General features: G+C 47.6%; 1 protein-coding gene across 3 annotated transcripts in view; it reads left to right on the top strand.

The window, feature by feature from the left end:
- Tom1l2 (target of myb1 like 2 membrane trafficking protein) overlaps positions 1 to 26,400 on the top strand; it is a 142,483-nt gene that overhangs the window by 97,745 nt on the left and 18,338 nt on the right. For 2 of the 3 annotated variants that reach the window (XM_013016495.1, XM_013016494.1), the window contains 6 exons: positions 6,709 to 6,843; positions 8,330 to 8,488; positions 11,564 to 11,680; positions 22,441 to 22,574; positions 24,983 to 25,031; positions 25,776 to 25,899. In XM_013016495.1, coding sequence (XP_012871949.1) covers positions 6,709 to 6,843; positions 8,330 to 8,488; positions 11,564 to 11,680; positions 22,441 to 22,574; positions 24,983 to 25,031; positions 25,776 to 25,899 — 718 coding nt within the window. The remainder of the gene's footprint in view (positions 1 to 6,708; positions 6,844 to 8,329; positions 8,489 to 11,563; positions 11,681 to 22,440; positions 22,575 to 24,982; positions 25,032 to 25,775; positions 25,900 to 26,400) is intronic. The other variant, XM_013016496.1, reaches the window with a different exon arrangement.

Here is a 26,400-nt window from a genome sequence, read left to right as displayed (position 1 = left end):
TGGGGCCTGAACTCTGGGCCTGGGTGCTATCCCTCAGCTCTTCAGCTCAAGGCTAGCGCTCTACCACTTGAGCCACAGCACCACTTCCAGCTTTTATTTTTTGCTTATGTGGTGCTGAGGAATCGAACCCAGGGCCTCATGCATGCAAGGCAAGCACTCTACCACTGAGCCACCGTGCCAGCCTGTGGATATCTTTTTAAGAGTGTTGGGCTAGTCATATGGGAGCAGGAGGTGAGGTCAGAGGATGGCAAGGCTGTGTGTCATGTGTACTAAACGGCCTGGGATTGGTCCTGTAGGCAGTGAGGATACGTAAATCTGATGGCAGGATACATAAATCCATAAGGACATTCAACGTGGGTAGGTCACCCATATAGACAAAATTGAGATGAGGCTTGAGGGAGCCAAGAAGAGAGGGAAGACCAAGCCAAGGAGTGGGGTGGGGTGTCAGCAAGGGCAGCAGGAGGCATCAGACTTGAGAGGCTGGGGAACAGAAACAGAGAATCCAGAGTGTGTACACACAGGGGTTCTCAAGTGACAGGGCTGGGTAGGCCTGAGGCTGGAGAGGAGCCTGAGGCATGAGCCTGTGGCTGTCTGGAAAGTCCTCCCCAGACCGCCCCACACTCTCACATCACCTTTTGTCTTCAATCCTGGAGTTACTAACTCTTCTGTTGCCGGCCTCACTGAAGGTTTCTAGAGCTCAGGGACACAGTGTCCCCAGGGTCTAGAGTAATTGTGTATGCTAAATGGTGTTTAGTGGACAAATGTAGCTCATTGAAACTTAGGGGAAGGGACAGCATGAAAGTGATAGCTGAGCCCTTCCCCTAGGGTTATCCCTGTCCCCTCCCCCCAACTCCCATGAGTATACTCTCTTCCTCCCTTCTACCTCTACCCCATAGACAGCCTCTTCTTCTGGGGCTACACACTGACTCACCCTAGCTGCTAGGAAAACAAATGGTAGCTTTCTTCTCATAAAAGATGGGGTGCCCCATCCTGAACTCCTTGTGCAAAGACAGCTGTCTGCAGAAGGGGAGCCTTTGGCTCTGCTTTCTAGTCATTGACCTGAACCCACTGCCCCATAGGTTATCCCAAGATGGGAGCAGGGCTGCCATAGTGTGAGGGATTGAGGGTAGGCTGGGCATCAAAGTAACTTTTCCAAGGTCTCCTATGCTTGTTGGGAGTAGCAGTGGAATTTGTCCTCTTATGTTTGCCTGTGTCCAGCCTACATTTCCCTGATCACTTCCTTGATATTCATCACAGTGGCACGTTTGCCATCAGGAACCCCCTTGGCTGACTGTGAAGAAAATCCAGGGGCTAGTGGTATGGCTCATAAGTAGAGTGACTGCCGGACACATGGGAGGACCTGGTTTCATTCCCAGCACTGCCAAGGAGAGAGACCCAGAGGACACATCCCTTCCTTCCCTCCTGTACTCCATCCTGCTGCTCATTTGTCTTCTGGCTGCCTCTAGCCCCTGAAAGCCATCTACCTCTTCCTCACCCCACTCATAAAAAAAAAAAAAAAACCTTCAAGCTTGGGTTCTCTGAGGGCCCTGCCCCTTGGAACACTCAAAGAAGACCATCCTTCTCATTTTCCATGCCTGATTCTTGGGCTGTTTACCACACTTAGGTGTGAGGCCTTCATAGGCTCACCCCACCTGGGCATCTGTCCTTCTGGGTGGGGTCACTGTCCCTAACAGCAAGGGTCAGAAGAATATTGATAGTAGGGATGCGTGGTTAAGCTCCTTAGTGCTCAGCTCTATCCCTTAGCTACTACAGACTTCACTGACCATTATCTTTTTCTTTCACTCTCAAGTTTTCCCTTGGCTGGTCTCAGGGCTCATGCTTTCTTTTGTTTCCTCTCATTAAATCCCGTTGGTTGAAGGATGTTGCCATTCCATGCCATCCCTCAGGCTTTCCCTTGGTGGTTATTTGGCCTGATTGGTGATCTTCCTATTTACACTTCCCATTATAGTTGGGATGGCAGGCGTGAGGCACTGTCCCAGCTTTTTCTGTTGAGATTGAGAGTCTTGCAAACTTTTTGCCTAGCCTGGCCTTGGACCTTGATCCTCCCGATCTCTACCTCCTAAGTAGCTGGGATTACAGGTGTGAACCACTGGTTATCAGCCCTAAAATTGTCTTGGGTATCAGAAATAGATCGTCCTGTGAAACAACTTCAGCCTGGTATGCCTCCTGCCCCTCTCTGCTCCTCAGAAAGAGTCTAAAAATACTCTCTCTTTCCACTGAAGTTTCTTTTTTCCACTGTAGAAAGTGAGCTGATTGGGGTGGGGGTGGGGGAGTAAGAGGGCAGGAGGAGCTGGAGGGATTGTGTTCTTTGACAGTATCTAAGGCCTGGCAGCTGCCTCCAGAATGTCCAGTGGAAAGTGTGTCCCCTAGATTTCCTCAAGTGAAGGCCACTGGATCTCTCTGGAAACCCCCTGTTAGCAAGAGATGACAAAGTTTTATTCAGTAGTATTTCAAGACACATAGTTTAAATAAACAATTTATGAGTCTGCAAGTTGATAACTCAAAACCAGTCAAAGCCATGAGATACAGAAGTAAGAGGATGTGGTGCATATTTGTGTCTGTGCTTTAGTATACAGTACAAAGGAATGAAGCAGAAATGGATCTCTATCTTCCAACCTTCCAAGACTGCACCCAGGGGCATGAAAAGAAAGAATTATATAAAGCATGGCTTCCGGTGAAGTGGCTACTTTTCTCATTAACTGGCCAGTGCGTATGACAGGGACCCTAGAGAATGCCAGCACTCCTGCTGCCATGACTTCCCTATCAGGCAGCTACTGGGGAGGCAGCCTGTCCCCCTCCTCCCTGCCATTCCTAGCCTCCAGGTCAGGGACTTGGGGCAGCCTAGACTTTAGGCTGCCACACAGCTCCCCTAGGGAGGATTCTCTACTGCCTCAGCCTTCCAGAGGGGGTCTTACTTTATCACTGTCACTGTTGACAGCATAAGTGGCCATCTTTCCTGTGTGTGTGGAAGTAGGGAAATAAGGATGCTTAGTAACTATGAGAATTGACTTCAATTTAACTTGACAGATGTTGACTGATGGCCTTCTCTGTGCAATGACAAGAGATGTGTATGTGCTGTCAAAAGGTGAGAGGTGGGAGACAGGAACACTGTTATGTAGGCATGTTCCAAGAAGATCCTGAGAAATACATGGCACCCCTAGGCTTCTCCCATCTCTGCACTTTCACATCAGACTGTTCCTTTAAATCTCTCCCCCCCCCCCTGCCTTTTGTTCATCTGTTGGCATCAGAGTCTTAATCAGTGGAGATTGCTGTCATGAACATATGCTCTGTTAGCAGCCATCTCACCCAGGCTGCCCAGGGGTCCCAGACATGGGCTAGAATTGTGGCAGGTGGGGACAGGGTACATTAGTCAAGACTGCTTGGCTGCAAATAACAGACACCAACTGTGCTTGCCTAGGCAAAGAGGAGAGAGATTGTCCTGACAAAGCTGAGCCTCCCAGAAGCCCAGGTCACACAGGCCAGGGATGTGTCTGGGCCTGGGAAAGGACAGAAAGGATCAAGAAAGCCCTCCAAATCCTCTCTTCGCATGTCTGCTCCTCTTAGCACACCAGCTGCTCCTTTTCTATCCCTGTCCCCTGGTATTGTACTGGCACATGGCTACCTCTCAAGGCCCACATTTATAGAGGACAGTTTCTTTCTTTTTTTCTTTTCCTCCTCCTCTTCCTCCTCTTCCTCCTCCTCCTCCTCCTCCTCCTTCTTCCTCCTCCTCTTCCTCCTCCCCCTACTTTTTCTTCTTCTCCTTTTCCTTCTTCCTCCTCCTCCTCCTCCTCCTCCTTCTTCCTCCTCCTCTTCCTCCTCCCCCTACTTTTTCTTCTTCTCCTTTTCCTTCTTCCTCTTCCTCCTCCTCCTCCTCTTTTTCTTCTTGTTCTTCTTCCTCCTCTTCCTTCTCTTTTTCTTTTTGTCAGTCGTGGGTCTTGAACTCTGGGCCTGGGCACTGTCCCTCAGCTCAAGGCTGGCACTCCTACCAATTGAGTTGCAGCACCACTTCCAGTTTTCTGGTGATTAATTGGAGATAAGAGTCTCACAGGTGTTTCTGCCTGGGCTGGCTTTGACCCATGATCTCATATCTCAGCTCCTGAGTAGCTAGGATTACAGATGTGAGCCACCAGCTCCCAGAAGAGGACAGTTTCTTTACCAAAAGAGAAGGACCACCTCTCCCTGAGGCCTGGAACTGAGCTACTGAGACTGGAGCCCAAGTAGGGCTGCAGAACTACTACTGTGAATCTTTGTGAATGCAGAGGAGGGAAAGTCTATACAAGAGGGGCCCTGAAAAGTATCCACTGACAGGAGACAGCACTATGGTTCTGTACTCCTTCTCCCCTTTCCTTTCTTTTCTTTTTTTTGGGGGGGTCCAATCATGGGGCGCTGTCCCTCAGCTCTTCAGCTCAAGGCTAGCGCTATACCACTTGAGCCACAGCGCCACTTCCGGCGTTTTTCTTTTTGCTTATGTGGTGCTGAGGAATCGAACCCAGGGCCTCATGCATGCAAGGCAAGCGCTCTACCACTGAGCCACCTTCCCAGCCCCTCCCCTTTCCTTTCTTCTTCCTCTCCTTCTCTTTCTTCCTCCTCCTTCCTCCTCTTCTTCTTCCTCCTTCCCTTCTTTTTTCTCCTCCTCCTTCTTCCTTTGTTTAGGGGTTTGAACTCAAGGCTTTATGCTCACTAGGCAAGAGCTCTCCTGGTCCTTTTTCTTTCTTTCTTTTTTTTTTTTTTTGGGTCCGGTCATGGGGCCTGAACTCTAGGCCTGGGCTCTGTCCCTCAGCTCTTCAGCTCAAAGCTAGCGCTCTACCACTTGAGCCACAGCGCCACTTCCGGCTTTTTTCTTTTTGCTTATGTGGTGCTGAGGAATCGAACCCAGGGCCTCTGGCATTCAAGGCATGCGCTCTACCACTGAGCCACCTTCCCAGCCCTCCTGGTCCTTTTTCTTATTGTCTCAAATTTGGCCTGGGTAGGAAACAATGGAAATAAATACGGGTTTCTGGAGCCATTTGTTCTCCCATGGAAACAGAAGCAGAGAGTGTCACTAGGAGAAATTGCCATGTGTTTTTCCTCAGCATCCCCCCTTCCTCCTCCCACCCAACCTCCTCCAAGTGGGCTATGAATATGATCTGTAGACTCTCAGTTATTTATTTATTTATTGTTACACTAAGGATGGAAATTAAGGATCCCTGTGCATGCTAGGCAAACAGTCAGCCACTATGCTCTACCTTAGTCCTAGACTGTCAAGTTTGGGCGCTAAACTGAAATGCTAAAGCAGAGTTGAAGTCACAGGACTCCGCTGGATTGTGAAGGAGGTTGCTGAGCAGTGGGTGGGAGTGGGCTCTGGGGCACTGGAGGGGATATGGCTGATGGAGGCAGCATGCTTTCCAGCTGAGTCTTCCTGACAGCCTCTGTAGGCAACTTCAGCACTCCTCAAAATCTAAAAGAAAGTGTTGGCCCAGATAGGCTGTACTGATGCCATAGTGGCATTCAATTCCTGAATATGTAAATTAAATAAGAGCACCAAGTAAGAAAGTCAAGCTGCCAATGCTGTTTGCAGTAAGTGAGATACAGACAAGGTGTAATTAAGGAGGCCTTTTGGAAACTGACCTTTCAACTTCCAGTGAGTATGTTAGTTAGAGATAGAGTTTCTGTGGCTGCTTGAGGATTGGTTGGATCACATTGCTGCAGGCAGTAGGGCATTGTTAAATGCTGTGACAATGTTACGGTCAGTGCCATGGTACCATGAGTGCAAGAGGTGCTGCCTCCTCCTCTGGGTATGTACATCTGGTAAAGAGCACAGCACTGAAAGGGGACCCAATTTCTGAGGAGCCCTTTAGATACAATTCTGGTTTGGGTACATTCTGAAACTTCCAAATTACAACATTTAAAAAATGGTTTTATAAGTTAATGGATATGGTAATCTGTTCGTTTTTTCTGCTCTTTCCTCTTTGTGTGTGTTTTCATTTAAGGGAGTCTACAGGTCTTGCTTTCCATTATAGTTCTGTGGGCAGATGCGTTCTGACACTGTCCGCAGCACAATATAATAGAAGAAAATAGGGCTGGAGCAAGACTCCTGCAGGTGAACTCTAGCCACTGATGGGGTTCTGGCTCCCTTTGGGTTCTTGCATCCCTGAGCTGGAGTCATTCCATCTGCCAATAATGGGGCTGGGCTAAACTAGATTGCCTTAGCAGTCTCTGATCTATGGAGGAAGCCTAGAGTTAGCCTTGATTTCCCATCCCTCATCAATTTCTCCTTTACTCTATGCTCAATTTGCCTACCTTTCCTGCCTCCACTGAGGAGGGCAGGCGTCCTACTGGGAGGAACCGAAGCAAACCTTCTACTCCCTTCAGCCGAACAGCCTCTCCAATTGATTTCCTTGCTATTAAGCAAATGCCTACATCTTAGGATGCACCACGGTGCTTAGGTGTTATTTCTCTGCCTCTTCTCCAAGGAAATGCATGCTGAATTAAGTTTTGTGTTTTTGTTCACGCTCAAGAGCACCATTGAAAGCAAAGGATTTTGCCAGCCATGGCATGGCAGCAATTGCAGAAGAACAGAGGAAACTTTTCCCAATGCTGTTGGCAATAGGAATTGCAAAGCTACCAGCCTTAGGCCTGGGCTGACTTTTCTACACCTTGTGGCCCTGGGTAAGAACTGCTTCCTAACAGGCCTTCCTCTCTTCCCAGGCATGGGCTGATGCCTTTCGGAGCAGTCCTGATCTAACTGGTGTTGTGCACATATATGAGGAGCTGAAGAGGAAGGGGATTGAATTTCCCATGGCAGACTTGGATGCTTTATCCCCTATCCACACACCCCAGCGGGTAAGCTTCCAGCTGGCATTTTCTAGAAAGACCAACTATAGAACTGGTGAGCCAAGCCGCTGCTACCACCCTTCTGCTGCTGCCTTTGAATTATTCAGCTTGTCATCATGCTTTCTTAAAGCTCCAGGGCATTTCTTTTTAATAACAAGGGGAATGCAAGAGGAAGACAGCTGGTTGACTGGTGATTAAGTGGCAGCTGTGTCTCCCCCATTTTCACACTGACTGTGGAGGAATATAATAGAGGGATCAGTTCAGTGTTTTCATAGAGATGGCTGCTTGGGTGGAGCTATCCTGTGAGGGTCATTAGCACCTGCTTTGCAAAGGCCTATAGAATGTGCATGGGAATCTATCCACCATCCTCTGGAGTACCTGAGTACCTGGGAGCAATGAACTGGGGTGATATTACTCATCAAGAACAAAAGAGCAACTTTCTGTTTTTTCAACAGTACACATCAACTGGATCTTTTTTTTTTTTTTAATGTGCTGGAGATGTAACCGGAGTCTTTTTGCATGCTAAGCACACAATCTACCACTGAGCTACACCCCAGCCCAGTCAAATGCATTTGAAGTATGATTTTAGCTCTGGGCATTCAGAATCAGTTCTGGCATCCTTGAATTCGGTCATTCTTGCAATTCAAAGCCCAGTAAAGGTCTGTGTCAAGGCATCCCACAGAAGCTGGGCCTGTGCCTCAGAATTAAGTATCTCAGAATTAAGCCAATACCATTCATGGTTCCACAGGGAAGTAAGTCTCTATGATACCTGGGAAGCAGTTCCTGGCCCAGAGTCACAGCCAGAAAAACTCAGGATCTGAAAAGGTACCTGTCACAGTACATTTGGCCTTGCTGATTTGTACCTGCCATGTCCAACAGGAGTGTCTTGAGAAGTGCAGTGTGGGGTACACAATTCATGTGAATACCAGCACTGTGGTTGATGAGGTTACCTGACATGCCCACTTTCCAAAGCATTTCTCATTCTGATCTCTCCAAACCACTTACTATGCTTTGTGGTATAAACATAACCTGCTTTATTCTTCTAATAATGACTTAGACAGAACAGACTGGTTGTTCTTATAATTACAAAGAACATTCGGTAAATTGCATAATTGCTATTTATATTATTCTACTTGCAAAGGCCAAAGCATAGTCTTGTGGTACCAAATAAGGATTCGTGATTAGCAAACCTTAATAACAGCCCTCCCTCCACTCTAATCCTGAGGTGGTCTTAATGATGGAACCATGACCAGAATGCTCACAGAGTTTTCTCTGTGGGGCCCTTTCGAGTTGTGTTGGTTGCCTGCCACATGCTCCTTGTGAGATGAGGGAGGGAGGAGCCACTTGTGGCCCTGCTACCCAGATGGAGTGACTGGGTAGGCACAGAGAAGGTCCTTGAACTCTAATAGAAAGCACCACCTGGGCTGGGGTTAATGCCAGGCCAGGCTGCATAAACTACCCAAGTGAACCAAAGCCTTTGTTATTGTCATGCCAGAGTGTCCCGGAAGTGGATCCAGCTACAACCATGCCTAGGTCCCAGTCACAGCACAGGACAAGTACCAGCTCCTATTCCTCACCGCTTCCTGCTTCCTACACCACTCCACAGGCCCCAGCTCTGAATGTGACTGGTCCCATCACGGCCAATTCAGAACAGGTACTTCCATACTTCCATCCATAGACAAACCAACTAGCTTTCCTTCTGCCCTTTCCAGGGTAACACATGGGGGTCTCCCCAAATGAGGTACTGTGCTAGGTATCGGGAACCAAAAAAAAAAAAAAAAAAGATGGGGGGGGAATGATTCAAGAAGATGGATGAGACAGACTGTTGTCATCAGAGCCAAATACTCCATGAAGGCACATGCTCCTGGAAGGCGGCCTGGGAGCTGATGCCCTGGGGACCCTGAAATAGGCCTGGGGCTTTGTCCGGTGAGGCCTGTGCAGGCAGTGGCAGCTTAGTGCAGGTATTATGCATAATGGAGCTCCTCGGGGAGCACTAAGTGGCCTGCCTGCAGAGGTACATAGGCAGTGCCCAGGTAGGAGAGGATAGTGACAGAAAGCAAAGCCAAAAGTACAGAACATAGACAAATTGTGAACAACTTACCTGCCATACAGAGAGATTTACTGTAAGAAGTGTCAGCCATCTGAGGCCAGTAACCCATCAGCAAGTAAGTAAACAGAGGCTAAAATCAGGGAGGCCTTTTAGAAGCAGAATTCTCACCTCATCTCAAATACAGCTCCTATTTTCTGGGTTACTTCCTGAGATACCAATGCAGTTTTATCTCAAAATAGGCATTTTTAGATGAATTGTGGGGACTGATCTTTAGATGAATCTATAGAATTTCCATTAGTGATTTAGAAAAGTTACCCAATGTTTATAGTTCCCCAAATCCTTAGTTTCCTATTTGTCATAAGGTCATTGTTATGAAACCTCATTAAAACAGGTCAAGTGCTGAGCGCCGGTGGCTCAGGCCTGTAATCCTAGCTACTCAGGAGGCTGAGATCTGAGGATCTGGGTTCAAAGCCAGCCCCAGCAGGAAAGTCCGTGAAACTCTTATCTCCAATAAACCACCAGAAAACCAGAAGTGGCACTGTAGCTCAAGTGGTAGAGCGCTAGCCTTGAGCTGAAGAGCTGAGAGACGGTGCCCAGGCCCAGAGTTCAAGCCCCACAACCGACAAAAAAAAACAACAACAGACAAAAAACCAGGCCAGGTGATTTTGTGTAGGTAACAGCTGTGTTGTGTCATGGCTGTTTCCCTCTCACTTCTCTGCCAGCACTGAGGGAATGTGGTACAAGCAAGATTCAAGCTGAGAGTCACACAGCTGCATACTGTATGAGCTGTACCCTGCCACTCACTGTGGGGCTTTGGCGAGACAGTTGACCTCAGTCTCCTATTACCAGAACAGGTGATAATCCTACCCTACAGGGCAGCTAGGGGCTTGAGTAGCAGATGGAGAAGATTCTCATGTGGCCCCTAAGTGCTCTGGGGCAGGAGTTCCAATCCCACAGCTGAAATTTAGGGCCTGTACTTTGTATGAGCCTGGATCACTAAACACAGCCCCTCATCATTACCCACATGGCCACGGCCTTCCCTAAAGGAGCATAAGGGAACAGAAGATCTTGGTTCTAGGCCCTGATTCCTTGTCTGGAGCTTGTCCCTACTTGCTTAGAAGAACGTATTTGAAGCTAGACAGCCACTGACTCATTGGCTGGCATGCCATCAGTGTGATGGATGCTTGGAAAGGACCTTCCAACAGCCAGAGCAGCCAAGAGGAATCTCTGGAATAGTGAATGTGAGCAAGCACAGTAGCTCAGGAGCCTTGAAACCTGGTATCTCTTGGGGAAAGTGAAAAGATAGTGCCCCGACTATCCTGCTTCAGCGCTCACATCGTCACCAATGGTAGCACTCCTAGGTCACCTTAACCTTAAGCCTCTTCTTAGCTAAGATATTGAAGAATCCTTGGGAACATTCACCAGATTAGACAGAGGCCAGCAAGAACCTTTCAGGCCCTGGTCTATCTTCCAGCTGATCATTGAGTGAAGTCTCTTGCCTAACCCTGTGCTGAGTCTATAGAACTCAGCCTCTAGCATCCCTGCTGTGAGTAACTAAGTCTACCAAGAGAGAGGAGAGGTTGAAGGATAACTGGGACAGAGAAAGGCCTCACTGAGGGGAGGAGGTACCATAGGGAGTGTTCCTCTGCAGGAAGAGTACCTATTCAGTCCATCTCTGGGTTGTGTACAGGAGTTGGCCCACACATGGAATAAAAAGGATCATATATGCCAGGTGCTGGGCAGGTGAGGTATGGGGCTATCACCCCCTTGCTGCAGGGAAGGATACAGGCTAGGAAAGGATAGGAGTGCTTCTGGATGTTGTAGCTCCTTGTACTCACTCCTAGGGCTCCTTCCAGTGTCTCAGGGAAGTTCCTTATGTTGGCCAATGTATATTAGTTTCCCATGGAGAATGGTGGGACCAACAGACCTTTTTCTGCTGATTCTTTTATGATGCTTGCTGTAGGCAAAGAAGGTCCTTGTGGCCTCCACAGGTATGTCTTGAGGTGATTTAGAAGAAACTCAGCTAGAAACCAAGGAGAGACAGCTTCTGGAGAAATTGCTCAGGCCATGTCTAGGTTTTAGAGGTACTGATGGATAGGCAGGGTGGGCAATTTTCAAGGACCTTGTTATCAAAGAGCTGAGTGTAGAGGGGTTCTCAGCTATGGTCTATCTTGCTCTTCCTCCCTCATTCAGAAGAGTGCTGTTAGCAGTGTCCAGCCTCCCAGAGGATCACAGAATTCAGAATATGACACTGCTAGGGACTGAGTCTTTGACCATGAAAATCATAGAATAGGTTTTTAGCCTCACTCCCACACTTTGAGTTTAGAAGGCAGAACAATAGCCCTAACTGGTTAGGTTCCTCTTCAAGGAAAGGCTGAAACAGAAACATCTTGACTTCCTTCTTTCTCAGAATTTTTCACTGTGCTCTGCTCTTGCTTCAGAGGCACCAATAACAGTCAGAAACCAGGACTCTGGGAGACATGGCTCCTGATCCAGTTCTCTCCAAGTTGCCAGTCCTCCTAGTCCCAGTGGAGGGGACTGCAAAGGCTACAGATTCAGAAGGGTGTGACCAAAGTCTTACTGTGAATAGGGTCGTCCAAACTATGGGACATTGGTTCTGGTCCTCCAGCTGCATCTAAATGATCTTTCCTTCCTGCTCTCCTACCCTCCATCCTGCAGATTGCCAGGCTGCGGAGTGAGCTGGATGTTGTTCGGGGAAACACAAAAGTCATGTCCGAGATGTTAACAGAAATGGTCCCTGGGCAGGAAGACTCATCTGATCTGGAGCTGCTGCAGGTGAGGAGAACCTGCACACTGTGGCAGGACTCTAGCTGGAGGTACAGCTATGAGACTGATGGTCTCATGGCAAGGTGGTCAAGAGAGATTTAGGCCACATTGGCCTACACTCAGCCTCACTTGCTCCTAGGGAAGAAGTGAGTACTATCTTCTCTCTTTTTTATTTTCCTCATTACTTTTTTCCCTCACTATAAGGTGACAACTGTAATCTTTTTATTAGATATATATTTGTTGTTATTGTTGTTGTTGTTGGTGGTGGTGGTGGTCATGGGGCTTAAACTCTGGGCCTGGGCATTGTCCCTCAGCTCTTCAGCTCAAGGCTTGCATTCTACTACTTGAGCCTCGGCACCACTAACAGTTTTCTGGTGGTTTATTGGAGATAAACTGACTTTCTTGCCCAGGCTGGCTTTGAACCGTGATCCTCAGATCTCAGCCTCATTAGTAGCTAGGATTACAGGCATGAGCCACCAGCACCCAGCTTGTAATCTTGGTAACGGCCATTCTAACTGGGGTGAGGTGGAATCTCAATGTAATTTTGATTTGCATTTCTTTTATGACCAGAGATGTCATATATCTATTGGCTTATATGTCTTATTTCCTCTCCGGAGAAGTCTCTTTTTAATTCTTTAGCCCACTTATTAATGGGATGTTTTTTTCTTGGAGGATTTGTTATTGGGAGGATTAATTTTTTGTGCGCTAGGTATATTTTTGATATGAGGCTCTTGTCTGTTGTATAGCTAATGAAGATCATCTCCCAATCTGTGGGCTTTCTATTTATCTTGCTAGCTATGTCCTTTTCCATTTAGAAGCTCCACCATTTAATGCAATCCCATTTATACAGGCTTTCTTTGATTTGTTGTGATTCTGGATCTTTATTTCAGAAGTTTCAACCTGTGCCAAAGAGCCCTAGTGTATTCCCTATCCATTCCTGTAATACTTTCAGGGTGTATGCTCTTACCTTGAGGTCTTTGATCCATTTGGAGATGATTCTGGTGCTAATTTCAGTTTTCTATGACAAACACATGTCCATTGAAAGAGAAAGAAAAACATTTAAACAAGCATCCACAGTAAGTACTGTTGGTGTTTTGATGCCTTTTCTGCCAGACTGTTTTCTCTCTTTATTTTAAATCTGAGACCATGCTATGTATACAAGTTTGTATGTGGCTCTGCTGACATAAACATCCTGCAGCAGGGCCTTTTTGGCCATTGTGGCCTGTAGGAACCTTTCTCATTGTTCTTCACCCCAAGGCAGGAGCTCCTGGAACTGAAGGGAACTCAGAGCTCTTGTTTTCTCTCCAGCTGCTGAGGATACCCAGCCGGGCCTTACACTGTGCTTCCTGAGGAGCAGATGCCTCAGACACCCTACCCAGTTTTCTTTTCTGCAGTGTTGGAGATGGAACACAGGGCCTTGTATAGGGTTGGCAAGTTCTGTCCCATTAAGCCACACCTTAGCCCACCCCACCGACCCTGAAGATGGAAAGAAGGGTTTCAGGAAAAAGCCACCTGCAGGGCTGGGAAGGTGGCTCAGTGGTAGAGTGCTTGCCTTGCATGCATGAGGCCCTGGGTTTGATTCCTCAGCACCACATAAGCAGAAAAAGCTGGAAGTGGTGCTGTGGCTCAAGCGGTAGAGAGTTAGCCTTGAGCTGAAATGCTGAGGAACGTGCTCAGGCCCAGAGTTCAGGCCCCGCAACCCACCAAAAAAAAAACAAAGCCACCTGCAGTCTGGCTCTGCAAGTAGTCAAGTTCCTTCAAGCCAGTTTCTCTGGCCAGCCAGAGTGGTGACCAGATCTCTACTGCACTAGCTTCCAACCATCGCCCATTTGTAGAAAATGGTTGCAGTATTGCCCTTCAGAGCCGTGACCTTCAGGGTAGGTAGGGGGGAGGATGCTGTGAACTACAAGTGCCAAATTTTTCCTATAGGAGGCATAACAACTGAGTGAGTGGACAGGTCAGGAGCCAGATTAGCCTGGTAGCCTGGCTTGAGTGCCTCACAGTGTTCCTTCCTGATTCTGGACATCACAGCAGCTACTGCTTCTGCTATTTCCATCTGGCACCTGGTCATCAGTATTGACCCCTTGAATGCTACATCTGCCACCCCACTATAGGCATACACTAGCTACCTAAAAAACTTAGCTCTGATGGTCTTACATAATGGTTCTGCCTGGTCTCAAGCTGCTTCTAGGAGTGCTCCTCCCCACTGTAAGGCCATCACCTCTGATGGGATAAGGGTGGCAGGAAGCTTGTTCTGAGCCCAGCAGCCAGCTGAACCACAGAGAGCAAGAACTGTTCTGAAGGAGCACCCCACATAGTACGGGGTGAAGATAGGAAGGGAAAGAGCTCACCGATGTGGGTCTTGGACACAGGCTGCTCTTGAAGCAGAGACAAATATCCTTTGTCCAGCCCCAGTATGGAACCCTGAGTGGTTGCCTACCAGTTCCCAGATCTGACTCCAGAACACCTACAGTAGTCCAGCTCATTGGCTCAGCAGGGCCATTATCTAAGTGCTGCATTCCATGGGCTACCTCTCCCTCTTAATGCATCTCTACCCCAGCCCGCAGGGGGGCCTTGCCAGGCATTATCCCCATGCACAGGAATCTGAGGGCAGTCCAGAATCTGAGAGGGCCTCTTGTGGCAACATTGTGCTGTGTCAGCATTGGAATTCTTGCTGACAGGGGAGTTTGCTCTGGACAGAGCTGTACTCCTGGCAAGGGGGAATTGGGGGGGGGGGAGGGTTAAACAAAGCCAAGATGCTTCAGACAGCCAGAGCAGCAGACTCATACAGCAGAAATCCCCCCCACCTCTCTTTCTCTCTCCTCTCTCTCTCTCTCTCTCTCTCTCCCTCTTGCTGTTAGTTTTTGTTTTGTTATTTTTTGGTTGTTTTTTTTTTTTAAAACAGGCCCATCAGCCAAGACAAACAGAACCTAATCTCCTGGCATCAGCTCAGTTTTCAAAAATAGGCTGCTTCCCATGACGTTTTTTTTTTTTTTTCTTCCCTCAGTTTTGTTCCAGCTCCAAGCCTACCAGCCCTCACTGCTGTCGTATAAATCAAGCAGAAAAAGACCGAGTCTGGGTGCCTGTGGGAGGCTGTCCTTTCAGCGCAGGAGATTCAGGAGTAGGCAGCTCTGTGTGAACAGACTCGGTTCTCCTGGCTGGTGGCCATGTACTTGACATCCTCCCTCCTCTTCTGTCTGGCAGGCAGAAGCCAGCAGACAGAGGCTCCCAAGGGTCAGAGCCACACAGAGTGGCGAGCCCTCCACATGGGAAAATGCCACAGTCCATTTGGAAAGTGCTGGGGTCAGAATCTGTCCCCAGGACCCCCAAGCCAACCTGGAGAATAGCCAGAGTGCTGTTCAGGGCAGAAGCAGTCCAGAGCTCCAAATTCTGACTGTTTATCACCAACCCACATGTCCCTGCTGACAGAAGCTGCTCCTGATTGAGTGCAAATTGTTGGCTGGGAGGTGGAGGGAGAGGGGGAAGAGAGGCAAGTGGCGGTGTCAGCCCCCTGATGCACCTGTGGCTGGTCAGCTAGTCATAATTGTGGTCAGGTAAGGTCCTGATTGCTTTCTGAACATGGTAAATCTCTCTCAGACATATCCTCCCACAACCCGATGAGAGCAGCAGGGAAGCGTGTGAGCAATTTGCCTGGGGACTCATGGGCGTATGGCTGGGATTTTGACTCCATGATTTCAGCTCCACTGGAGCCTGTGAAGAAAAGAGAGGCAGTGCCTGGAGGAGACCCAGCAGCACTTCTCAGGCCAAGTGTCAAAATACCCCCCATTCCCTGAGTTGGGAGAGACCTTCTGGGCAGCTAGAAGCATCTTGTCTAGTTCCTGCCCTGTTTTTCTTCACATCCTCCATGACAGGCTTCTCTGGCAGCCCATGAAAGCACTTCTGTTTCAGATAGATGTCTTGGTTACACTTTGGAAACAACACAGCAGGGCAGAGAGCAGAGCTTTAGGAATCATGGGGTACACATTCTGGCCCTCCCATTAATGATCTGAGTGACTCCAGGCCAGGCACAGGCCTTCTCAAAGTTCTTTTCTCCTTCCTCAGTTTCCAAGAGTGTTTAATTTCACATGGAAATGACTGGCATGAGGCAAGTCCTCCACAAATCACAGTTCCTGTGACCATTGTTGGAAAGCCCTTCTCACATTGAGATCAAGCCTGTCTCCCTATAGCTTTGATGTGGGGTATTAGAGGCAATAGAAGAAGAAAAAAGAATTCCTTTTTCACATCTTTAAGTAGAGAAGATTGCTATATGCCCTACCCACTGCCCAGTGTCTGTGGGGAACTGGTCTAGCTGTTGGCAGCCCATCGCAGGAGGCAGACTGTCAAATGGAAAGCCTCCATCAACTGAAACCCCCCCTCTGTTTCCTTGTATGGCTGTTAAGCTGGGTCTTCCTCACCCCACACACAGACACTGGGCCTAGGTCTGAAATGCAAAGCTGTATTTGTCCCTGTTGAAGTGTATGCCCTTACCTGCAGCTGAGTGTCATTTTCTGGGATCTTGGAAGATCCTGATTCTATTATCCAGTGCCCTTTTGAGCTTTGTCTTCAGTCAATAATACCTTTTAATTAATCCAATGGTGCAAAAAAAAGACATTCTTATATGGCTGTTCATCAGATAATAAAAGGCTTCTTTCACATTGTTCCTTCAAGTAGCAGATGGTATATCCACCCCCCTCTCTTCCTTGCTTCTTGCATCTCATTTCAACAAAAACAGAATGGCCACAGCATTCTCTCTAGAGAAATCTACTTGTTTAGCTTCATTATTCCCTCTTTCTCATCAATAGACTTTATTCTCCCTCCCATCTCCTTTGCAGCAATAGAACAGGTCTTCAGGACTCTATTCTGTACTCCTTCAAACCAAGAGAGGGTTCAGAGGAAATGGATGAAAAAAAAAGACTATTTTGAGAGATAGAACTGAAGCTATCCCTTGAAGAGAAGATAAAGGTATTGAGATTAATTAATTAGACAGAAAAGAGAGGCTGTGTAGTGAGGTGATCTAATAGATGAAGGCTTTTGCACAAGTGACCAGCTGTTCTCACCCTCTGTTAAGAAGAGATAGAAGGTGGGCATCAGTGGGTCACACCTGAAATCCTAGCTACTCAGGAGGCTGAGATCTGAGGATCAAGGTTGAAGCCAGCCCAGACAGGAAAGTCTGTGAGACTCTTATCTTCAGTTAACTACCAAAAAGCCAGAAAGAGTTTTGTGGTTCAAATTGGTAGGGCACAAAAGTTCAGAGATGGTGCCCAGGCCCTGAGTTTGAGCCCAAGGAAGGAAGGAATGCAGAAAGGAAGGAAAGGAGGGAGGGAGGGGAAGGGAGGGAGAGAGGGAGGAAGGAAGAGGGAAGAAAGGAGAAAAAAAAGAAGAGATAGGAAAAAGACTAAAGCTGGAACTGAGGTGTTATGGGAATTTCTGGCCCAGCCTTTGTTTGATGGAAAGGGTGTAAGCTGCTGAGTAAGCTGCTGACTCTTGCTTGTCTTAGGTCCAAAACAGAGTCACTCTTGTCTGGTGGTTTAGAGGTAGAGGGAGGCAAAGGGATCTCTAAACACTTGCTGTGGTGTTGGCTGTGGATGGCACTGGAGATGCCATGTGATTGGATAGCTAGTGAAGTAGTAGCAGAAATCTTTACATTCTGATCAATCTCTTTTTTTCCTCCCTTTTTTAACAGTTGTGACTTAAAACCTATTAATACATAGGATAAATGATAAAAATAAATAAATAAAGGTTGAAGCCACAAAATGATAGAATTTTCTTTTTTTTTTGGGTCCGGTCTTGGAGCCTGAACTCTGGGCCTGGGCGCTGTCCCTCAGCTCTTCAGCTCAAGGCTAGTGCTCTACCACTGGGGCCACATACCACTTCCGGCTTTTTTCTTTGTGCTTATGTGGTGCTGAGGAATCGAACCCAGGGCCTCAAGCATGCAAGGCAAGCGCTCTACCACTGAGCCACCTTCCCAGCCCAATGGTAGAATTTTCTGTGTGCAGAGATGACTGATAGAGAAGGTCCAGGATGGGGGCTGGGAAGGTGGCTCAGTGGTAGAGCGCTTGCCTTGCATGCTTGAGGCCCTGGGTTCGATTCCTCAGCACCACATAAGCAGAAAAAGCTGGAAGTGGTGCTGTGGCTCAAGTGGTAGAGTGCTAGCCTTGAGCTGAAGAGCTGAGGGACAGTGCCCAGGCCCAGAGTTCAGGTACCATGACTGGCAAATAAACAAAACAAAAACGAGAAGGTCCAGGATGGTCTTTGGGTCTATCTCTAAGTGGAGCACTTGGAAAAGCTGTTGAGATGCCACCCCAAAATGAAGCCTGTGAAACTGCTTACAGAGTGCAGACTGTTCCAGCCACTACCCCAACAGGAGGGCAGTGGGGAAAGAGGCAGCAATTGCAAGGCCAGGACATAGGTTTCTGGTGCTTAGTGTCCATAAGATTACTACAGTCTATATCTTGAGTCTCCAAGCTGAGGTCATAATGTGAGAGCTGCAGAAGTCCTTATAGCACTCCCCAAAGGTTTTGAAATTGATGGGAACCCCTTCTTCTAAAAACAGAATTCTACAGAGTATGGCAGTGTGCAAAATAGGTACGAGCAGAGCTGCCTCCCCTGCGGTGGAGCAGGCGGCCTGGAGACTGCTGGGTCACCTCACTGGCACTCTGAAGAATGCTTCAGGTTTGAAGTACACAGCCCTCTTATTTTACACAGGGAGAGGCCAGAGTCCTGGAGAAGTGGAGAGCACTAACCAGTCTGTTGCTGCTGCTCACTCCCCAGCACCCAGCTGGGGCAGGCTCTGTGGGAAAGATAGAGACAAGTCCCTGCCCACTCCCATCCAGGGGTCCTAATGCTTAGGGGATTTGTAGCTATGTTTTGTTTGCTTGTTTGAATGCTTGATTTTTCACAATGCTAAGATTTGAACTCAGAACCTATCTGCTACTTTGGCCATGCCTCTAGTCATTTTTCTTTTAGTTTGTTTTTCAGATAGGTCTTAAGCTTTTGCCTGGGCTGACCTTGAACCATGATCTTCCTAACTCTACCTCCTGAGTAATTGGGATTACAGGCATGAGCCACTGCACTGGCTTAGTTTCTGAGGCACTCCCTGTAGTCTGCTAAGGAGTTCTGCATGATTCTCATCTAGACCTAATTGCCATCTGTCAGCATAATTCTGTCCTGGACTTCTGCTGTCTGGGGTAGGGTATGTCTGGTCATCACTTGGAGGCTCTGCTATAGGACCTCTCATTACAATCTAAGATGACAGCTGCTGTCAAGCTGTACCTGGAATGTTTTGTAGTCTTTAAGGGAGAAGAAATGGATAGGGGTCCCCAGAAAACATTTCCAGTATATGGGAGTATGGGTAAGTGGGAGATGTGGCAAAAATCAGAGTATAGGTGATGGTATATTTACTTTGCTTTGTTTGAAAATTTACGTGATCACCAGGTACTGGTGGCTCTCACTTGTAATCCTTGCTCCTCAGAAGGCTGAGATCTGAAGACCACTGTTTGAAGCCAGCCTGGGCAGAAAAGTCTGTGAGACTCTTATCTACAGTTAACCACCAAAAAGCCAGAAGTAGAGATGTGGCTCAAGTAGTAGAGTGCTAGCTTTAAGCGAAAAAACAAAAACAAGCTGAGTGCCAGTGGCTGTAATCCTAGCTACTCAGGAGGCTAAGATCTGTGGATTACAGTTCAAAGCCAGCCCGGGCAGGAAACTCCAAGAGACTCTTATCTCCAATAAACCACTGGAAAACCAGAAGTAGTGCTGTGGCTCAAGCGGTAGAGATCTCACCTTGAGCTGAAGACAGCTCTTAGGCCCAGAGTGCAAGCCCCACGACCAACCAAAAAAAAAAAAAACAGTGACATTGTGTAAGCCCTGAGTTCAAGACCTAGGACTAGCAAAAAAGAAAAAAGAAAAGAAAGGGAAAAAAAGAAAGAGAAGGTAAAAGAAAGAAAGGGAGGGAGGGAAGGAGGAAGAGAGGAAGGGAGAGAGAGAGAGAGAGTTTATATGATGAAGTACTGGGATGGAAAAAATAACCTGAGGTTCTAAAGGATACATAGGAGTGGATAGAAAAGAAGGGACATGGCTTGCCAGTGCCAACTTCTAGGGCTCCTGAGCAGTGTGATGAGTGCCCAAGGCCACCTGCCATCCTTGAATCTGAGGTATGTTTGGAGATTATCCATGGGCTCTAGGCAGTGATACTCCAAGCTTCTGTAGAGCATTGGAATTGTCTCCCACAATATGCTCCAGACTTCTAACTCATTGGTCTGAATTTTACCTGTTGGCCTTCAGTCCTGATGAGATCTGACTGTTGTCCTTCCCTCCCCTAACCCAGAGCTTGCTGTTGGGCCATAAGCACCAGACAGGGCTGTACTTTTTGTTCTGGGCCTGGGGGGAGGGTGTCTGCCTCTGCTTGAGAGCATGGGCCCTAGAGAGTCTGCTTCAGGAACGACACTGCCTTCTCTAAAACCTAGGATGGGAGTCTGTTCAGAGAACCAGATACTAGGCTTCTTTCCTCAATGATCAAATAGACTGACAGCACCATTGTGACTGTGCAGAGGGTAGAACCAGGACAAAGGGGAAACATTAACGTGACCAGAGAAACAGGCCTAGCGAGGTGGCAGACCCACAGTCGAGGAGTCTCCAAGAAAGCTTTTGGTCAAGATGAGCACTAAACTTATATGTACCCAGCTGCCTGATTCCAGATTTCTTCTGTTCCAATAAATACAGCTGTACTGAGATGATCATAGGGTAATATACCTGGGACAGGCTTCATTTCTCAGCTGCTGTCACTCTCAGAGAGAGAGCCCCAAGGTTGAACACCATGGGAAGAGAAAGAGCAGAAGCAGCCTGTTGAGGGCCTCACTGTACTCTCACCTGCAGGATACACACCCTGCAGTAGTGAGATAAAAAGTGCTGATACTTTGGACTGAGGTGGGCAGAAGGAATGCAAACTATCTTCATTCACTCATTCTCTTAAGTGCTCTTGGAGAGTAGGCCCCTATGTATCAGTCATGACCCTGCAGAGATGGGAAGAGAGACCTGAGTTGCTATCTGAGGGGAAGCTCACTGGGAGCTCAGTGATGGTAATTCTGCCTGTGAGAGCTATATTACTGGGAACCAGGGAGACTGCAGAAGGGGCACCCTGGGTTTCCTACTTTACATGCTTGACCATCTCAGTGATCTAATTCAGCAGACAACCACTGGAGCCTTTTCACTATGTGAGGCTCAGTGCCTGGCTTCAGGGCATACACAGATGGCTGTGACAATTCCCCTCTCAAGGAGGTTACTGTCTGGTGAGAGAGAAGACCTTCTAGCCTGGACAGTGAGATGATGAGACCAAAAAAAAAAAAAAAAGGCAAAGATTTCCTGTGCCTGCTGGGACTAGATTGGTTACTTCTGCCAGACATGTTTTCAAGCTGACATATCTCTGAGACCCAGCTGTGAGAAGGAAGAGTGTCTCCATTCTTTATCCCCTTAGCTCACTGGCTCATCTGCTCTCCCCAAGGGCTGGATAAATGGGGACAGCATCTCACCTGCCTGGATCCTAGTGGACCCTGGGGCTGAGAATTTTGTTCTTAGGCATCTCCGGTAGTTGGGAAGGCTGAAGGGCCACCCTACAGACCTGCCACTTCTTTACTAGGTAACGTCCTCAGACTGGCATTCAAGAGGGTGGGGCCTGGCAAGTGTGTGAGGAAGCCCCACAAACAAGTTCAAACAAGAGTACCAGGGAAGCAGTTGCTCTGGGTCAGGACTGAATCATGGAAGCCAAGCCATGTTCAAGAGGATTGCTTCTAAAGGTCAAGAGGACCTCTGTGGTGACTGGGGGGGACGGGATGGGGGGGAAGCAAGTGTCATCTTTAGCCAGCAGGGAGATTGCAGAGCTTCTGAGATAGCAAGGTGACAGACATGTCACCAAAGTTACCTAATTCAGTCATAAAATATTCTCATGGGGGCTAGGAAGAGTGCTTACCTTGCATGCATGAGGCCCTGGGTTCAATTCCTCAGCACCACATAAGCAGAAAAAGCCAGAAACAGTGCTGTGGCTCAAGTGGTATAGCGCTAGCCTTGAGCTGAAGAGCTGAGGGACAGTGCCCAGGCCCAGAGTTCAGGCCCCACAACCGACAAAAAAAATACAGAGAGATAGATAGAGAGATAGATATACATATATCTCATGCCATTACTGGCAGTATTAAGTAAGCTGATCTGTATTTTCAGAGGATCTTTTACTGTTACTAATCAATATTCTAAATACCATACATACTCTGTCACCCAGAAACTGCACTTCTGACAAACTTATGCCATGACAGTACCTGTTAAAGTATGTAAGCATATAGTTATACAAATGTTCATTGCTGCATTATTTGGGCTAACCTAAAAAAGAGAGACCCCATGCTAGACAGTAGCAGAACGTGAGCCATGTTGTGATACACACACAAAGGAATGAGGAAAGTAATGGTGAGAAGGGCTTGAAAGATTTTGTTGAGAAAAAAAAAGCCACAGAGAATCACATTATTATATCTTTTTAAATGATCTGTACAAACATATTCACAAAACAGTACGAATCTGTGCACATTTGTCCCTCTACTTGTTTCCTCGGAGGCAGGAGGGGAGGTGGCGAGGTGGGAGCTGTTACTTTGCATTCTCTGCACGTCTGGTTTTATGAACAAGCATGTACTCCTTCCGTGACTTTAAAGAATCAGTACAAATCTTTTCAAAGGCAATAGAATGTGACAAAAAGCATTCCCAGCAGGCTGTGCAGAGGTGTGTGTGTTCCCTAGGAGCTAAACAGGACCTGCCGGGCCATGCAGCACCGCATCGTAGAGCTCATCTCCCGCGTGTCCAATGAGGAGGTCACCGAGGAATTACTGCACGTCAATGACGACCTCAACAATGTCTTCCTCCGCTATGAGAGGTGGGGGCCAGAGTCCTTTTTTTTTTTTTTTCCACTTGAAAAGATTGATGCCATAACAGAGAGATTTCTTTCATAAGCTAGGGGGAGGGAAAGAAAGAGAGCTGGGAAAAGATTAGAGTTGGAAAATACTCATCAGAGATGCTAATTTGTTCCCCAGATGACAGAGAAAATGCTTCTTGTTCTCCTGAGAACTGAGCAGCAGGTAGTTGATGTGCAGAACTCAGCTCTGCCCTTTGTAAGCCTCAAGCTGCTCTGCCTTTTCCCCCATCACCCCAGCCGCAGGGAGGTAAAGCTAGGACTGGGGGAGGGAGGAGTTGTCTGGGCCTGGAGCTGCTACACCTGCTCCTTTGATGATCTTTTGAATTTGAAAAGGATTAAGGGGGGGGGATCTCTACTAAGAAAAAGGATTTCCTCTTTTCCATCTAGAAAAAAAAGAAGATCTTTGTAAATGTCAGCCTGTCTGGAGTATTCTGGGGAGAAGCAGGCAGGGTGGGAGTGCGGAGTGCTGCTGCTCCATCACTGCTCCTCAGGAAACACACTCCTTTCAGTTCTTTCTGCAGCCATATCACTTGGAGGCTTGAAGTAACAAACCTGCAAATTTGTCTCCTTTTCCAAAGCATTTTTGGGGACGAAGTTCAAAATGTCTCATCTGGACCTAGTTTTAAATACAATGCTAAGCACAGCTCCTATCCCTGCTCCTGATGAAACACTTTAGGCTTTTCTGATGACCCAGAGTCAGGACCAGAAAAGACCTTGACTAGGCTCCAGAGGGCCTGACAGTAGCTTGAATCCCCTGGAGATTTGCAGTCTTGGCTGTTTGTGCACCAGCTTACTGCATTGATTTGTCAGGAGAACAGGATTTGGCATCAATTAGGGTCAAAAGACAGATACTGTATTTGAGTGCTTGAGGGTAATGTGGTTGTCACGCCTACAGTTGCCTTAGCTTCTGACTGTGGCAGTAGGGCTTGGTGGTCCTGTGCTCATCTGACAGACAAAGACACCTCTGCCAGTAGGAATGTGGGGACTCCCATCAGCCTCCAATGTGTCAGTCCAAGGACAGAAGCAGATCTGAAGGCCCTTGCTCAAAACCTACCACCCCCTAGTCTTGCTGTGTGGTTTCCTCATTCGAGGTGGGCTTGGGTTTTAACAGTTAAAACACTTGTCTTTTTTCCTGCCGTTAGTGTTCTACCACTTGAGCTATGCTTCAATTTTTGCTGGCTAATTGCAGGAAAGAGTTATAGATGTGTCTGCCCAAACTGGCCATGAACTATGATCCCCAGATTTCTACCGTCGGTATAGCTATGATTATAGGTGTGAGCTACCAGAACCCAGGTTTTGATTTATTTGGTTATTTATTTGATGAGGTGGTGTTTTGTTGTTTGGAAACAGGGTTTTGCTGTGTAGTGTAGACCCTCCTGAAACTCATAATCCTCTTGCTTCTGCCTCCCAAGTGTTGGGATTACATGTGTGTGTCACCATGCTTGGACAGACAAGTCTTTCTTAAAATCATCCTGGACACTCTAGCCAGACTTTATCTCCAGAGGATCCTTTGTCTCTAGGTACTTGATGTGACAAGATGGGGAAGGGGCAACATAGACCATTGTGCCTCTGTAAAGCCTGATTTCTCTGACAGTGCCTGGAGAAAATCACTTGGCTGCCTCTTTGCTTATGGCATTTGGAATATTTAAACATGATGCAGCACAGGGTCTACTGTCCCCCATATGATCCTCACAACTGCTCATTTATCCCCCATCTGGTATGAGGATGGCTTGGTGGTAGCAGGAGAAATGCTTTCTGCAGTAACCCACATCTGCAGCCATACATTCACTCAGGGTACAGGAGATGCTCTACTATCCTGACAGCCCCCTGATGGGGATGGGAAGCAGCCCAAAGCTCTTCACAGTTCCTGGTGAGCCTTTCCTCCAGCTGTGGCTAGAGCCCTGTGCTACCCTCTTCTAAGCTGTTTCTGTTCTACCTGTTCCTTTCTTGCAAAGACTGAGCTAGGGGCATTTTAACCACAAGCGCTAATTGCTCTCTAGCAGAGCTCTTTGAAGTAAGGAAGCCTATACCCTTTCAGCCTGGCTTTATAGACAGATATATGGGATGCCTGAGGCAAAATGGTTGGAATAACCTCTCCTCCAGAGGCCAGAGGAACATCAGATGCTTCTGGTGGCCTCCAGGTCCCAGCCACCCCCTAGTCCCTGATACCAACTCAGAGAAGCTGGAGCTCCACATAGAGAAAGACATGGCAAAGTTGGTTAAGTGTGGAGTCCGCTCTACTCCCCCAATGTTTGGTCCTTTTCACAGGAAATTTGGCCTCTCTTGGGTTCCCTATATTTTTCACAAGTCATGAGCATAGCCAGCAGGGCTTTGCACACTTCTTACTTCTACTTTCCCTTCTCTGATAGGTTCGAGCGGTACAGGTCGGGCCGATCAGTTCAGAACACCAGCAATGGAGTAAGTGTCCTTTATACCTTCCTCATCTCCTGAGGTAGCACACCCCCCATACACACACACACACACACACACACACACACACACACGAGCTACCCTAGTTGGGCTTCTGGGTTTGTGTCTTGTTTTTTTTTTGGTCGGTCGTGGGGCTTGAACTCTGGGCCTGAGTGCTGTCCCTCAGCTCTTCAGATCAAGGCGAGCGCTCTACCACTTGAGCTACAGCACCACTTCCGGTTTTCTGGTGGTTTATTGGAGATAGGAGTCTCAGGGTCTTTCCTGCTTGGGCTGGCTTTGAACCGCGATCCTCAGATCTCAGCCTCCTGAGTAGCTAGGATTACAGGCGTGAGCCACCAGTGCCCAGCTTGTTTCTTGTTTTTTAAACAGACACTAAAATGCTTAGGTAGCTGCAGAGCAAGTTCTGTTTAAAGAAAAACAGAGGGAGAGCCAGCAAGTACCCCAATAGGATAGCGGAAGGAAACCTGCTTTAAGTTCCCAGGGCAGTCACTACCCTGGTGACTCATTGTGCCTCCTGTAAGTGAGGAAGGGGAGGAAGCTCAGGCATGGAGCTCACCAACAGCCTAGGCCCACTGTTGGCCCTAAAGGTGGGTAAGGAGAACTACTTTGCATCTGTGTTGGGCAGTGAATGATGCCTTTCCTTAAGCATAGTCTAGCATAGGTCTCTACCCGCTTTTACCTCAAAACTAACTCAAGGGCTTGGATCTCATTGCCCATTTCATGTCCTGACAGGTACTGAATGAAGTTACTGAAGACAACTTAATAGACCTGGGTCCTGGCTCTCCTGCTGTGGTGAGCCCCATGGTGGGGAGCACAGCACCCCCATCTTCCCTTTCCTCTCAGCTCGCAGGTTTGGGTGAGTGTCTCAATGTTTCTCCCTTTGTTGGAAGGCTAGAAGAGAGTCTTTTAGGAAATCCATGTGAAAGTATGTTCCTGAGTCCCAGCCAAATGTATTTCCTTTAGTTCCTTAATTTCTTACCCTAAATTTGAAGTTTAAATCTGTGTTGGAAAGCAGACATGGGGGAGGTTCCAAGGGTTTGTAAGTTGTTCCTTTATTTTTTTATTTTATTTATTTATTGTCATGGGGCTTGAACTCGGGGCCTGGGTGCTGTCCTTTAGCTCTACAGCTCAAGGCTAGTACTCCACCACTTGAGTCACAGTGCCACTTCTGGTTTTTCTGGTGGTTAATTGGAATAAGAGTCTTATGGACTTTACTGCTCTGGCTGGCTTCAAATGGTGATTCTCATATCTCAGCCTCCTGAGTAGCTACAATTACATGCATGAGCCGCTGGTGCCTGCCTAATTGTTAAAAAAAGAAAAAAAACAAAAAACCCTACTTTATTTTAGTGAAATCTGA

The sequence above is a fragment of the Dipodomys ordii genome, unplaced genomic scaffold, assembly GCF_000151885.1.
Source record: "Dipodomys ordii isolate 6190 unplaced genomic scaffold, Dord_2.0 Scaffold31, whole genome shotgun sequence".
Classification (NCBI taxonomy): Eukaryota; Metazoa; Chordata; class Mammalia; order Rodentia; family Heteromyidae; genus Dipodomys; species Dipodomys ordii.
The sequence above is the reverse complement of the archived record's forward strand: the minus strand, read 5'-3'. Positions and strand labels throughout refer to the sequence as shown.